We start from the raw sequence: 16,149 nt of genomic DNA, 5'->3' as shown, positions 1-16,149 counted from the left end.
TTAAAAAGTGTCAACTTCATTATGCAAACCACTCCATCTGTGGTTACAAGCTGTGCACAATGCTTCTCTTCAGAATCATTGAGAATGAATAACAACGTAATTCAAAATTAAAACCCAAATGATTGAAATAAGGCCTGGATGATTTTAAAAATAAGCATAATTGTTCAGATGCCTAAGACTGTTTGCCTCTATGTTCAGTTATTCTGAGAAAAGCACTGCAGTTTGAAACATTTGTTTCTTTCTCCGTTAAGGTGTTTACATTGCGTACCACCTTCCAGTGGTGTCTAAGCACTTGGCATAGGTCCTAATGGAATCTTTTGAAACAATCTTCAATATGCTGGACATCAAGCAACATATCTCCAAACCATCCTATTCCCAAGGCAATATTTTGAAGCTCATCCCGTTGGCATCAAATACAATCCCCTGTGGGGACCCAAACCCCCTAGATTGGATTGACCACTTCACTTACAATTTACAGAACTCCATGCATCAGGCAAAGCACTCATTACCGGAGCCAACTCTTGGTTCAACAGTATTGACATCAACAAATCTACCAATTTAAGCAAAATTCTATCCTTTGCTCTCAAGCCATGCATCAGTATTTTTCCAGAGTTGCCCATCCCTCAGTCAACTGACAAGTGCAACATGGCCAATCATTTATTCACAGACGAGATTAATAAAACCAGATTCCATACTGACAACATAAAAGAAATCCTCTACAATATTACCCATCCCAAATGGACAGCTTAAAAACTGCTGTCATACACAGACCGCACCTCCATTGTGAATTAACTCAAATACACCCCATATGAAGATGACATGGATTATGTATTCTTCATCATAAAGGCACTTCAATGGGATGCCTTAACTATTCTGTCCTATATCGTTAATTCCTCCTTCAGGAACTGAACCTTTCTCTATGCCTCCCAGACAGGAGAGATCCTCCCACTGCTGAGGAAGCAAACCATGGACTCAGGCTGCTTTGCCAAATTCCTCCCTATTATCCACCTATCATTTTTAGGAAAACTCATAGAAAAAGCAGTCTTCATCCAATTTCCTTGAGCACAGCAACATGAAAAAAAAGGACTACCCATATGAATTCAAACTATGCCTTAGCACAAACACTATTAGTAAATGACACCCTTCTTACCAATGACAAACACAACTCTTACCTCCTGATCCTGCTCAAACTCTCCAAACCCTTTAACACTGTTTACCATCATGTACCTGATCACACCTTGGAGATATGTGTGGGTTTCTCCATGACTGTACTGCAGGGGTTCACTTCCTACCTTGGTAATTGTCAACAGTTGATAAACATAGTTTTTATAAAATCACAGAAACTGCCAGTCTGCTGAGGAGTACCTCAAGATTCCATCCTCTTTTCTATCCTTTCTAATCTCTACAAGGACTCTTTCAGGGCAATACTCTTAGACAATAACAACTATTAATCAGTACACTGATGACATCAAACTGTGCCTTAGTAACATTCATCACTTCAGAAGAGGCTTTGGGCTAATGCAGAACTAGATGTCAAGTACCTCTTTTAACTAATCTAAGAGAGGGTTTGTTCTCTTCACCAATAAATCAAAATGAGCACAGATCAAATAGTGGATCTCCCCCTTGAACCACTATGGCTTCATCTCTCCCAGCTGACAGCCAGTGCAAAACCATGTGGACTCCACTGCAGCAACAATGGGAAACTTAAACCCTTGTGTCCAGAAATAAACTTCAGTACCACAATATAACCATCTGTCCTCACACTCTTGTATAGAGATAACACTCTGCTCAATGCGCTAGATAACTCCACACTAGCACCTCCTATAAAGCCTCTAACAGTTTGGCCAAATCACTCCAAAGATTAAAGAGTTTCACTGGCTCCCATTCCTAGTCATCATCAAGACCAGCTGCATCACCTAGAAGGCCAACAGAAACAGCCTTGACTGACATTTCCAGAAAATCGAACTACTCAGATGGGCAGCACTCAACCAGAAGCCAAGATATTGTCAGATGTGAGACAAATCTGGGCAAGAAGGAAAGAACCAGATGGAAAACCTTCTCCACCTATGTCTTGATGATATGAAAAAGCATCCCCATCAACATCATGAATGATCAAACCCTCTTGCAGTTCGGAAAGAGCCTGAAGACTCCCCTCTTCAAAGGAGAGCTATTCCCTCACTCAATGAAGCATACGTCACTTATGCTTCTACACGTCATACTTTTGTTCAGTGCGCAGTTGCTTCCTTTGTGCTATATTATCTATAGATGCTTACATATATACAAAATAAGGACGGTCAATGGACCATGTATCACCCATTTGGATAGTAAAAGACAGCTGTAATTGTGGTGCAGTGGGATGGCACTTGCCTGGTGTTGCCTCATTTGTTGCACTAATGACTGCTATACCTGTTGATGTTTGTGGTAGTCATACATCCATCATACTCTGCAGACAATGTCTGAACCATCTTTTTAACTGTTCAGCTCCCCATTTATTTTTTCTTCCTTTCTTGTTCCCAGTATGCGCGTTGAGGTTAGTGGAAAGTTGCATTTTGAACTTTATGAATAATATAAATAGATACCATAAATAAGCATGTGAATTGTGAACCATCAAGCGTCCTCTTTTTCAGTTTAGTGACTTCACTGATGACTAATTTCTTTTGTATCTCCTTTACTTTGGTATAAATGGACCCAGCATTCATCCAGTAGAACCTAAGTTTGTAAGATAAGGGAGGTCCAACACAGGTCAAGATTGTTATGTATACATAGTGATTAAAAGTGAAAGAACTGTGATTTTGTACATGCAGGAAAATCAGAGTTATTTTACAAATATGAGGAGAAATCTTATATTTCTTGATAGATTTGTCTACACTAGTATGAACCACACTGCAATACAGTGATGTCCAGGTTTCTACTGTGCCCCCACAACCGACGCATAAAATGTCCTACAGGCAGTGTTACAAAAATGCAATGCAATACCCCCTAGAATACTTGGATTCAAGTCCCTTTTAATACCCATATTAGATTTGCAGAATGGTGCAAGTGGTTCTAGACACTGACAAAGAGCAATATAAAATACACCGGACAGGTTCAAACAAAAATGTGAATTAAACCAGAAAAACTACTTCTCCAAAAGCATTAGTGAGTCTTCAAATCAAGAAGTGTTTCTATGAGCTAACCAATTTAGATGGCCAACAACATGCACCATGCATGACCAGTGAGCAGTGTTAAGGTGTCTTTTTCTTTTCATTCAAAATATCCAGAATCCAAGATTACACCTCCAAAAAGTGCCATACCTTCCCTTATCTTGCCACACCTCAGATGGAGCCCTTCCACTCCAGTGACCAATTAAAATGTCCTCACTGGCCTAAGAAAACCATTGCCTCATTTTGACAACCCTGCTCTGCTCAAGAGTGAAATAATTCCTTCTATCTCCAGAGGGTGGTCTCATTGCTTAGTCCTCTCCCCCCTTTCTTCTTAGAACCACTCGTGGTCCCCTGAAAAAATAATGGCATCTCATTACAAAACTACAAATGACCCAAAAGCTCTTTATAACTACCAGCTAAACTCCAAATGATCTTTCTCAGCAAGCAAAGCTTTAGTTCGAGTATGGCAAACTAAATGTCCATCAATGCTTCTGTAAGTTCTTCACTCCATGTTGACCTATTTAACCGCATGCGCGCTAGCGGTTTTCCCGCCGCGCGCTGAGAATTCGAAAATCGCGCGTTACGTGACAAAGCTAGCTCGTCATGCGCGTAGCGCAGGTAACGCCCATGACGAGCTGGCTTTGTCATCAGAGCGGAAGGGGTTAAAAACTACAGTACCCATCTGAGCGCACACAGCCCTCATTGGATATGGCTTCTGGATGACTACTATTCAAATGGCACAAAATCTTTGCAATTGCCGGTGTCTAAAGGCAACTACTTTCACTGGGCAAACCCATGAGACCTGCCCGATTGTGTGCTTTAACACCAATAGCTTCCCACATAAACCAACTATAAACCCCCACTCTAACAACCATACACAACAGACAGTCTGCCACCAAAGACAGAACGTTGGTTATTGGTATGAAGCCGTATGTACATTTTACAGTTCAATAAAATACAAAAGTTAAACTAATTTTGATGCTGGTCATAGTGAATGGACACTACCTGCACAGACGACATTTTTATGACTTTTCCTCAATTCCACTGACTTATGCAGCCTCCTATTAATTTCTGTATATGTGGATGTTTCTTTTTTTTGTAAATGGAAATGTTTAAAATTATTGTCCTGTCGTTTTTGTTTATCAAGAGGCTGTTAATGTCAAACAAATTAAATAAGTTTTGCAATACCAGTGGACCTTGTTGGCACTTCAAGAGACAGCTGTGCAAGAGCCAAAGCAGAAGAACATGTCACAAGGCACATTCAGTAAACTAAAAAGGAAGAAGAAAACATATCTTTGGGCACAGAACATGCTAACTAGAGATAAGGCAAGCAATGCACTGTGAGTGTGCAAATCCCCCATAGAATCCAAGAGGCTCATTCCTGTTTCATATGGGACACTGGATTAAAAAAGAAAATAAGCCTATTAGTGCTGTCACATAAATGTCTGAATTTTGCCCCACGCGGAATAATTAAGTGGATAGTAAAGGAAAGCTCTTTGAATAACCTGGCCCAAGCACTCAACAGACTCCTCCACCCTGGTGAGCAATGACTAAAATGCAGCCGTATGGCACACTGCCTTCCCAAAGAGACAGATCTCATTGTTGGTGCAAGCCGTGGGCCTAGGAGCAGTACTGCTTCACAATAAGGTGTTAGGAGGCTTCATTAGTAGAACTCTCTCAGACAATGAGTCAAGGTATTTTAAATCAGGAGGGAGGCTGTAGCAAAAACATGGGGTTGTATTCCTGCTCATCTCTACTTATACAGCCATAGATCAAAAGTAGTTACAGACCACTAGCCATTAGTCCACTTGTTTCTGGGCACATCACCTCACACTCTGGTCTCCACAAAACCATGGACATTTTGACTAAAGAAATGAATTTTTAGTCTGACCAGGCATTGAAACCCGCAGCAAATATTTATCAAGACACCCTGCAGCCAATGACGCGGTTGCAATGGCTCAGTATAATGAACGTAGACCAATGCGTACACTTGTTATATCAAAACATGTGCCATCTAACCATGTCCATGGAAGGCTAAAAAAAAACACATGTAGAAAGATGTGTGTCTCCAAGACTCTACAAGTCAATGCACTCTAATTGCCCTGTAGAGAGAGTGCCAGAAACTATCACTAATGACTGACTGATACCAGGGGACTGCAAACAAATTGTCCCCAGAACCTTTCAAGACAAAGTAGCAAAACTCGCTCACCAAAGCATCCAAGGGGTAGCCAAAATGAAAGCAAAACTATGGGAGAAGGCGTGATTCCTACACATGAATAACTCCCTAGAATGAATTGTCTATACCAGACCACCATGCCAAGCCACTGGAGGAGGAGTTTCTCCATCCCAGAGATTATGGAAGAAGCTTGAATGGCCTCCTGGTCTGAAGTCAGTTTCTATTGATGCCTGTTGGTCCTTATAGACCATATATTCAATTGTAGAAATGGTCCAGTCTGTGGGTTTGACCAAGCAGAACAAAGTTGGAAAACAATATTTGCAGCTTATGGGAACTCCATAGAATTGAAAACCGGTAGTGCCCCCATTCCAAGGCAGAAGGCTCCAGTTGTAACTCAGAAACTATGCATCTCTCACCACAAGTATGCTCCTTGGAGCCCCAGGTCAACAGTGAAGAGAGACTCAAGCAGACACTAAACAAAACCATGAGAATATAAGTACATTAAGATGGGACTCTATAATAGACAATGCACAACGTTTTGAAAGACTACAGAATTTCATCTCTTTGTACTAGCTCCTGTGCACCAGCAATGTACATGCTAGGTCAACCAGTCCCAACCTCTAGCCCAGGAGAACCCCAATGTGTGACAACTGCTCTGGACACCCAAGCAAGTCAGGGAAGATGAGAAAATTCGAGGCATCAAGCGAGTAAAAGATGGATGCCCTACTTCAAACCATCAGAGTAGAAGACCAAGTCCTTGTCAAAAACTGACAGCGAGGATGGATATTTGGAGCAGCATCTGAACTGTTTCAGCAACCAAAGGGACTGTGGAATGCCTTGGCCGCGCGGAAAGAGAAGGAGCTGCCCCCCATTCTGGTCTTCTTGATGCGCTGCACCGTAGCGAGGGAGAGCTGGGCTGAGCGGATGGATCTTTGGGGTGCGTGGAACGAGCGGCGGTTATTCAGGTAGGCAGGTCCGTTGTTTTGGAGGGCACTGTGGAGAGAGGCATAGCTATAACGCATTGAAGAACTTCTCAAGAGAAAGTTGAGCCCCGAACCCCATCCATGAACATCCAAACCTGGGGGCGTCCAGTGAGGTAAATAGAAAGCAAGGTAGTCCAGAGGACACAAGGTTTGGCCTCAGTCACTACTCTACATAGGACCACTGCAAACGACATTGCAGCAGATCACTCTTTCTTAATTTTTTTGCTATTTCCTGAGTTCATGAAAGTATTTCTATTTTTGAAAGAAAGTTTTACACATAATGTATAAATAGTACTATAAGACATTTGGAGGACAAATATATTGCATTTCTTTTTCTGAGGTGGAATTTTGTGTTTTTCGGACAAATTACATGTTGATTATTTATTCTATTAGTTTTCAAGCAGATGTATTTACACAAATAACCAAATATGTAATGAAGATATGCGATGGAAAAAGCGGATGTCTCTTTCTAATTCCTGTACATTTCTGCATTTTTTGCGCAGATATACATACCAGTTGGAAGTGCGCACAGGTGGTGGGCTGACTCGGAGCAAAATGTACAGTATTCAAACCCCAGAAGTAACACCAGAGAAGATCCCAGCCCCACATAACATTACAGTGGCTGGGTCATATTCAATATTCATAGCATGGGACCCACCAGGTAAGATATGCACCTTTCAGCTTGATTTTTATTCCTTGTCATAAAATGTATTCCCGATGTACATTCTCAGTAGTCAGTTAATGTAGTCGGAGGTGCATCCTTACTATGCATAACTGAATCACAGAAAAAGATGAGACGGGCGACAATGTGTAAGACAACTTTGACATCTATTGAAATCGCCACAAACACGAGGTTTAATTTGATAAATAATTTCTGCAGAATAATTCCCCGAGATTCACTTTTCTTTCAGGCTAAGAAATTGTTTACATTTTAAGTTATTGCCAAAGTGTTACTTACTGTTGAATGAGCGGATGTTCATGTAGCCTAAAAATGTCAATTGCTGCGACTAGCTGACACTGTGTAAATACATCGTGTTATTTATTGTGAAACTGGAGCCTAAATCCTGCACTCACAAACCGGCATTCCAAAAGCAGAAAGAAGGGCGATTTCATGGCGTCGTCAGCACTGCATTTACTGCTTGACCCCGCTATAGCAGACAGTACGTAGACGTGCCTTACCGGCAATGTTGAAATGCTAAATTAATTTGACTCGTGACCAAAGTGAATATTTCATAAACCTGCCGCTCTATAGTATGAAGTTGGACTCTGACTGTAAGTGGGCGGGTTTTGGCCAGGGGTCCGAATTCTGAGGGTAAGTACCCTACTCATCCTTAAATTTCAGGAGGCCAAACCTGTCGGAATTTAAAAGGGGGAAAGTGTACAAGGGTTAGGCACAAATATCTTTATGTTATTCCGCACAAAATCGGAATAGGTGCTATTTATTGCTCTTGGCATATAATTCTGCTCTACTCTCAAAATTTGCGAACTTTGCATTCAGCAGACAACTCGGAGTAGCATGATTTATTTGCAGTTGGCGTGCTCGAGTTGGGTTTTGAGAGATTTGCCGCTGCCCCAGTGAGAATTGTCTGCTGTCCGTGAGAGCCCGCGAGACTTGCTGACCGCCCGCAAGCGCTAGCGAGACTTGCCGCCCGCTGGTGCGAGAGACCGCCAGTGTGACCGCCAGTGACCGCGGCTACATCCTCGAGCAGATTTTCTCCTAGTGCCATTTGCGTGTGATTTCAAACGCGGGAACATGCGCCGCGTTGCCAAGCGTCAACAAGCATTGGAAATGCAATAGGTCTCGCACCATTAGAGTTAGTGCTTTTAGAATTGTTTATGGGTTTTTCTTGTAAATGTTTAGCATTTTTGTTTCCTGTAGCCAATGCTAAAGTATTACAAATAAAAAAAGCCATAAACATTTCTAAAAGCTCTAACTGAAATGGTCTGAGAACTATTGCACTGTGTGAGGGTGAGGGTGAGTGAGGGTGAGGGTGAGTGAGGGTGAGTGAGGGTGAGTGAGGGTGAGTGAGGGTGGGTGAGGGGTTGAGGGTGAGGGGTTGAGAGTGAGGGTGAGTGAGGGTGAGTGAGGGTGAGTGAGGGTGAGTGAGGGTGAGTGAGGGGGAGTGTGAGGTGTTGAGGGTGAGTGAGGGTGAGGGTGAGTGAGGGTGAGTGAGGTGTTGAGGGTGAGTGAGGGTGAGTGAGGGTGAGGGGTTTTGGGTGAGTGAGGGTGAGGGGGAGTAGTTGAGGCTGAGTGAGGGTGAGTGAGAGTGAGGGTGAGTGAGGGGTTGAGGGTGAGGGGTTGAGGGTGATGTATGTTTGCCACCAAACTCCCCAGGCCACTAACGCTCGGACGTCCCATGCAGCTTAATTGGTGCGAAGTGAGTTTACAAGCGCACGAGGCCAAGGTATTATGGGGCTTATTTAGAAGCCCCTTGCGCTGCCGGTGGGTCTCTTGTAATGTGGGGAAAGGTGAGGAACCGGCGGCGCAAGAGGTTTGCACATAAGCCCCCCATGTATGTAATACATTCATCCCAGAATGCGTGTTAAATATAGCGAATCTTGAAAACTATGCCAAACAAATATAAAATATGATCGATACAAACGATAATATTTCAGCAAGACAGCCCACTGAGTGAGTGCCCAAAACTTGATAACGATAATATATCGATTTTAGTGCAGGCAGTCTTTACAATACCGTAAAATAAGGAAGCGATACATTTTAATACATGAGAAGTAATGTATCATTATAATTTCCTACATACCGACAGGCCTACTCAAGAAAAGAAACAAAAAGACGGGTAGGGAGAGGCGGCGGGAAGGGGAGGGGGCGGAGCGGGTTAAATTAAACAAACGAGACGGAGGGAAGAGAGGGGAGGGGGGAGGAGAAATGCGAGGTAATTGTGCTATTGCTAAATGCGGAATAAAAACAAATTTAAGGTGATCAAGGAAAACTCCAAAAGCTCACTGGCAGGGATCCGAGAATGGTTTGCACTCTGACGGTAGATAAGGGGTTTCAAGTAGACGAGAAAGGTTTGCACTCTGACGGTAGATAAGGGGTTTCAAGTAGAGGGATTAAGGTTAAGAAGGGATTGCAGTAAAGCAGCCCGTTCAGGTTAGTGCAGGGCTGTGCCTGATGACGGGGCCTGGGCTACAGTAATCCCCAAGTCTCCCACTTACTTGGCATTTAGTCCAGCCCTGTAGCTACACTTTCTGCTGCCTGCCAGGAACTCGGCGGTTGAAGTGCAGTGTTCTCGAGTGGGTTTAAGTAGCCGATCCGAACCGCAGCTGTAGCTTGTTGCTGAGGAACGTGACTTCGCTGTGTGAGTAGCGTCTGTGGGAAAGTAGACAGAAAAAAACACAGAAAACAGACTGCTACTCTGTGGTGCATCATGTATCTACCAACTTAAGTAATACACTGCGTAGGATAATGCATAACGCAGCAACAAATGTTAAATATAGCGAATCTTGAAAACTATGCCAAACAAATATAAAATATGATCGATACAAACGATAATATTTCAGCAAGACAGCCCACTGAGTGAGTGCCCAAAACTTGATAACGATAATATATCGATTTTAGTGCAGGCAGTCTTTACAATACCGTAAAATAAGGAAGCGATACATTTTAATACATGAGAAGTAATGTATCATTATAATTTCCTACATACCGACAGGCCTACTCAAGAAAAGAAACAAAAAGACGGGTAGGGAGAGGCGGCGGGAAGGGGAGGGGGCGGAGCGGGTTAAATTAAACAAACGAGACGGAGGGAAGAGAGGGGAGGGGGGAGGAGAAATGCGACACGGCGGGAAGGGGAGGGGGCGGAGCGGGTAAAACAAGACGGACGTGCACGCGCTTTTAAGCTCAATGCGCATGCGCATTGAGCTTAAAAGTCACGGGCACTGCAAGGAATCGCCACGGTTCCTTGCAGTGGATAAAGAGTGGATAAGCCCCCATAGTCTCGCTTGCTCGATGCGCATGCGCATCGACAGGCGAGACCTAAAAACATAGGGCAAACGGGCCTGTTGAGCAGCTCTGCCCGCTTGTGCGATTTTGTGGGGTCTCATGGAGTCTTTGGGGCACTCAGCGGAATTCTACTTGGCACAAATCCACGATCTCCGCGCAGGCCTATTTATGGCACCTGACAACATATTCAGCTATATCGTTTTTCAGGTGCAATAAATAGCACATATACTTGGAATCAGGCATGCCATACAGAAACCTATATCACAAGGTCTGGTTCATTTCCTGGGCCAATGGACCTACAATTCACTCACAAGATAAAATTCGGAGTAGTCATATGAAGTGTGAATCCCAGACTGGAATATATTTGTATGAGATCTGTTAGTTTATCAGTGAGCCTGTGATGGGTTCTGTAGGATTTTTGACCTAATTGACAACAGCCCTTAGACACCAAATAGAAGCCACCCTGACATGCATCCGCATTGTGTGAAAATGTCTTCAGTTGGCTTTGTAATCTAAACTGCACCTTTCTCTGGGATGGTGGCAGTGACCTTGTAATTGTTTTAGAGTAAAGCAGGTGACCAGACATCACAATTAAGAGAGGTCCTGTAGAGATCTAAATTTGAACGTTGTCTTTGCGGGACTAATATTTTAGAATGGTCCACCATGGACCTTAAGCCAGGAAGCTGAATCATATTTGTGAAGACCTCGTATACCTATCCCGTTTTAAGCAAATCAGTGCTTAACAAAAAAAAATTACATGATAAATCTCTGTGGCTCACCCTCTGCTGCAACATGCTGCATCGTAGTGCAAAACTGTACTTGAGCTACTTTCACATTCAATTAAAATACAGTTGTCCACATTAGAGTACCCCACCTACCAAATACGCTACAATGGGATTGCACGGTCTGATCATGTTAGTCCAACGGAGACACTTTCCTTACAAAGCTTAAAGAGACAGGGGCCCTGGTTACCTAAAGCAGAGACTCCAGAAATACCACCAGACCAGGGCCTTGCGATCTAATCACCAGGAATTGCTCTGGATATCTCGCTTTGCAAAAGCCAGGATTGTCAGGCGTGCCTTCTTGATGAAAACGGCTTCCCTTGGGAATTCCATGCCTGACCATCTCCGTAAGGTTGAGTCTGAACTTAAGTTCAGGAAGGCTCTGAAAACCTGGCTGTTCGATCTTCCTCAGTTTCTCCCTCCCCCCCATTCCCTACCTGCTGTTCCGCTGTTTTAGCGCCGGAACACCACCGTTGGTGGTAGCTGTGCGCCGTATAAATGGAATGGAATCAATGCAGTTATACATTCTGCAGAATGGAGCTGTACTTTTACTTAACAATCAAATCCCTCTTGCTGCGGTGCCCATGTTAATTCACTAACTTCAAAAGCTAGCTCATTCAGTACAGGCAGGGAACTACATAAGCACAATTGCTCTGCAACCCACATTTACACTATCTGCAACTTTCCTAATTAAGGAGACAAACAAATGCAATTCTTTTGGTTTGGCTGCCAGAAAATAAACACCTAAGAGTGAGTGAACAGTCGTGTTTTCAGAAGCTTCCTGAAAGTAGCAAGGGTGCCAGCTTGATTTAGAGCAAGTGGAAATGTGTTCCATGCCTTTGCCCAGAGAACAGATATAAATCTGCCCCCCTAGTTTGTAACCTGAACTTTGGGCTAGCTAGAAGATTATTACAGGCAGATCTCAACGCTCTCAGTGGCTGGTAGGGAACAAAACGATCAGAGAGGAATTTGGGATCAGGTTGATAGAAGGCACTGTACACAATAGTTACAATTTCTAAATATTTTGTTTAACAACTGGTAACCAAGGGTGCTCCCACAAACCCTCTGTGTTGGGGCTTTGACAAGGCAGTTGAAGTACCAGTCTCGCTGCAGCATTTTGTTCCACCTGTAGCTTCAGGATCAGACAATAAGACAGACCCAATATTCCAACTATTACTATTACAATTACAATATTCAAAACTTCAGGTTATCAGGGCATGAACAACTGACTTCTTGCTGAAAAAGGTAGAAAGTCAACAAACATTTTTTAGAGACTTAATCATAGAAAAACATACCCCTTTACATGAGGGTAAAAAGACAAATCACTATCGAACTTGACTAACAAGTTCTTCACTACCTTAGCAGGGGGGGGGGGGGGGGCTATCCTATTTGTCTTGCCACCAACTAAAGATAGAGAACTGGTTATTCTTCCTAAAAGGTAACATTTCTGGTTCATCCACGTTGCATTTTAGAAAATGTTAATTCATCCACGTAATAGCTTCCAAAAGGCAGTTTTTAAAATTTCATTCAGAGCTCGTGGAAATCTTGTCAAGGATAAGAATCAGTTGTGTACCATCTGCGTAGGACATGGTGGAGATGCCAAATGATTTGGTGAGAGTAATAGGGGGGGACATGTACACATTGAATAAAAGTGGGCTAAATGACGAGACTTAGGGGGTAAAAGGCCCATACGTGATACCTTGCTTTCGATTTTCTAAAATAAATTTAAGCCAGGCCAAAGCACGACCACAAATCCCTATCTCTTCCAGACATTGAAAGAGAATATCATGACAAAAGGTATTATAGGCCGCTGACATATCTAAAAGAATCAGCACAGCATCAGTCTAAGAAATTTGGTTACTTCCAGGAGTGCAGACTCAGTGGAGTTTCTAGGTCTGAAACCAGCTTGAAAGTAGTGAAGTAGGTTATGTGATTCTAAAAACTGTCAATTTGGGTATTAACCAGTTTTTCTAATATTCTTACTGGCGACTGAATGCTATTTGCTATTCTTGAGGTGACGGAGGTGGTCCTCCCCTCCCTAATGAATATCCTCAATAAATCACTTCAAGCTGGGCTGGTTCCCCAGACCTGGAAACAACCTATAATCAAACCCATCCTAAAAAAAACCTGACTGGACCCTGACACTTTGAGCAATCTGCATCCCATCTCTCTTCTCTCTCTCCTGGGTAAACTTGTGGAAAAACATGTCAACCAATCTTTGGTCAAATTCCTGGAAGAGAACAAACTTCTCCATCCCACGCAGATGGGCTTCCGTGCCCTCCATAGTACCGAAGCAGCACTTCTGGCTGTCATAGAGGAACTTAAATTCCTACTTGACGGCGTAGGGTCGGTCGCTATTTTACTACTTGACCTTAGAGCGGCATTTGACACCGTCAACCACAACCTGCTAAAAAACAGACTGAAGGAAACTGACATCCAGGGCAAAGTCTGGGAGTGGCTATGCTCTTTTCTAGATTACCGGTCGATCCAAGTCATGGATCAGGACTGCCTTTCCGGCAGCCTCCCCTTCAGTCCGGAGTGCCACAGGGCTCTTCCTTAAGCCCTACTCTATTTAACATTTATATCAGGCAGCTTGCCAACATAATGCAGGAATTTGACATCCTAGGCATTTCGTATGCAGACGACACTCTGTTGATTGTTGTGCTGCTCCAGGATGACCAACAGGGAGACTCTTTATTGGGCCCCTGCCTGAAAAAACTGGCCAACATGGATGTCAGATAGCTTTTTAAAATTGAACGGTGATAAGACCGAATTTATGATCCTGGGCAACAGGGCCATCCCAAGACCCCTAAACAAATGGCCTCCTGGTATGGGTGAGACTCCAGTTCCCAAACTGGTAGTAAAAAATCTAGGTATGTGGCTCGACAGCTCACTTTCAATGTGCGAACAAGCAAATAAATTGTCGGGCATCTACTTTGGACTCCTGAGGATGCTCAGAAAGATGTTAGAACTGATTCCGGAGCAACTCAGGAAAACTGTTGTGCAGTCCTTGATAGTCTCCCATCTGGACTATACGACCTCCCTATATCTGGGCTCTCCCAAGTATGTGATCAAGAGGCTCCAGACGGTGCAAAATGCGGCGGCTAGGCCTCTGCTCAAACTCCATAGACAAGCACCAGTTAGAGAATCATTGAAACTACTCCACTGGCTTCTTATAGCATCAAGAATAAAATTTAAAGTCCTCTGTATTGGCGCAGAGCTTTAAATACCAAAGGCCCACCGAAACTCAGATCCTTGATCTCATGCTACACCCTCTCGAGATCCTTAAGATCTTCCCACTCTCACCTCCTCTCCACCACCAGAATGTAAAAATCCAGATTGGGAAGTAGCTCCTTCTCCCACCTGGTCCCAAAGCTGTGGAATGCTCTTCTGCTGGACCTAAAAGGGCAGAAAAATGCACTTATATTCAGGAAAAAGCTGAAGACCTGGCTATTCCCATCTAGCCACTAATGGGTCATTCTCTCACTACAGTTCTTATTGTCAGTGCTGGGAAGCCTCTGGGTAGTCAGGCGCCATATAAATCACATAAATAAATAAAATAAATAAGTAATGAAATGGGCCAGTAGTTAGACAGGACCTTTTGGTCAGCATTGGGTTTCTTAAGCAAAGGCTTAACTAATGCAAACTTCCAATTAAAAGCAGGAGTTGAGCTCTGAGGGAGAGGAGGGGCCACCAGGCTCTATGCCCACATTCAATAGAAATAAGTTTGAAACACTTTGGAGCGACAACCACCGTGAGTCAGGCCTGCAGGAAGAGTCCCGTGTTTGGGCCCTTTGATCCCTTTGGAAAACCCACAATATGGATGTTGGTGTATTTGGGTAGGGTTTTTGCATTCCAGACTGTCAGCCTAGTTGCAGACGGTCAAGTTGATAAAATGTAATTTTATATGCACCAGCAGTTCTCTGGCTCGAGCCAGCACCCTTAGTTTTTATTTGTAGCTGTTGTCTGGTCTTCCAACCAATTGCCCAAGTGGGTGCTCAGAGCATGTAGATATAGGATGAGAGGAGAGCTGCTGAGACCCCTGTTCCAGGTGTAGCTCTTTTCGGTCATCTTAGTCTGCAGATGTACCACAGAATTGTAAGTCACTCATAGCACGTTATTCACTCAGCCTAGGTGTGATCAGGGTGGGGTAAAATACCATTGCATGCACCATGTCGCTGTGGTTAGGATCCCACCTTTTTACTCCAGGGTCCTCTTCATAAGCAAACATGGAGGCTAATGAGCAAGGCACAGACCACATGACTCAGATCAGTCAGTACGTGGCCTGTGTCTCCAGAGGAAAGGTTGTGTTCTTGAGTACCATCCTCAATACCCACTCTGCTCCTTTAAGATGGGCACGTTACTGCTGGAGCCCGGAAGCATTATGGACTAGAGGTGGCTCTGGACTCTACTCCTCTTACCAGGGCCTCCAGGTCTCTCACAATATGCTTGACAGGAACTAAAGAGACTACTCCTAGAGGTGAGTTGCAAGAACTGCTGGTGATCAATGGGATACATACAAAGGAGAGAGGCCAGCTCTGGAACTGCTTCACATCACACCTCCTAGCCGGATGTGCTTTGTTACAACGCATGCTTTTACCAAGCATGCCTTTACAACGCAGGTTTCTCAACGCAAGTCTTAACAATGAATTGCGTTGGGGGATGCTGGATAGTGAATAGTTTAATTTACTATTCCAACTCCAGTCCCCGTGGATAGTAGGGAAGGTGTTGGATAGTAAATTAAACTATTACCTATCCTACAGCGCCCCCCCAGCGCAATTCGTTGTAATGACTTTGAAAAAGCTGCGTTGTAAAGGCACTGCGTGGTAAAAGTTGCGTTGTAAAGGATGTTTCCCCTCCTGGCCATGCCCAGCACAATTTAGAAAGACGGTATAGTAAAAGTGGAAAATTAGTCTGTACATTCACCTGTGTAGTCATTTCTGTCTGGCTTAGGTGTCCCATGGGAGGGTAGTCTGTGCCTTCTGCCTTGTGATGGGATGGTTTTCCAGAACACCCGCACCGAGGTGTGTACTGTAGTAGATCGACTGAAGCTGTTCCACCCACGCTTCTCCCATGTATTCTTCCAACGTGCTGCATGATG

The 16,149-nt window shown here is 43.7% G+C and overlaps 1 protein-coding gene across 1 annotated transcript in view; it reads left to right on the top strand.

The window, feature by feature from the left end:
* The window catches only part of USH2A (usherin), a 2,319,650-nt gene that overhangs the window by 1,791,502 nt on the left and 511,999 nt on the right, over positions 1-16,149 (top strand). Inside the window, exon 48 of the mRNA XM_086925936.1 lies at positions 6,806-6,963. Within this exon, the coding sequence (XP_086782062.1) occupies positions 6,806-6,963 (158 nt within the window). The remainder of the gene's footprint in view (positions 1-6,805; positions 6,964-16,149) is intronic.

The sequence above is a fragment of the Lissotriton vulgaris genome, chromosome 6 (assembly GCF_964263255.1).
Source record: "Lissotriton vulgaris chromosome 6, aLisVul1.2, whole genome shotgun sequence".
Taxonomy (NCBI): domain Eukaryota; kingdom Metazoa; phylum Chordata; class Amphibia; order Caudata; family Salamandridae; genus Lissotriton; species Lissotriton vulgaris.
Note: the sequence above shows the minus strand (reverse complement) of the source record. Positions and strands in the feature narration are given on the sequence as shown.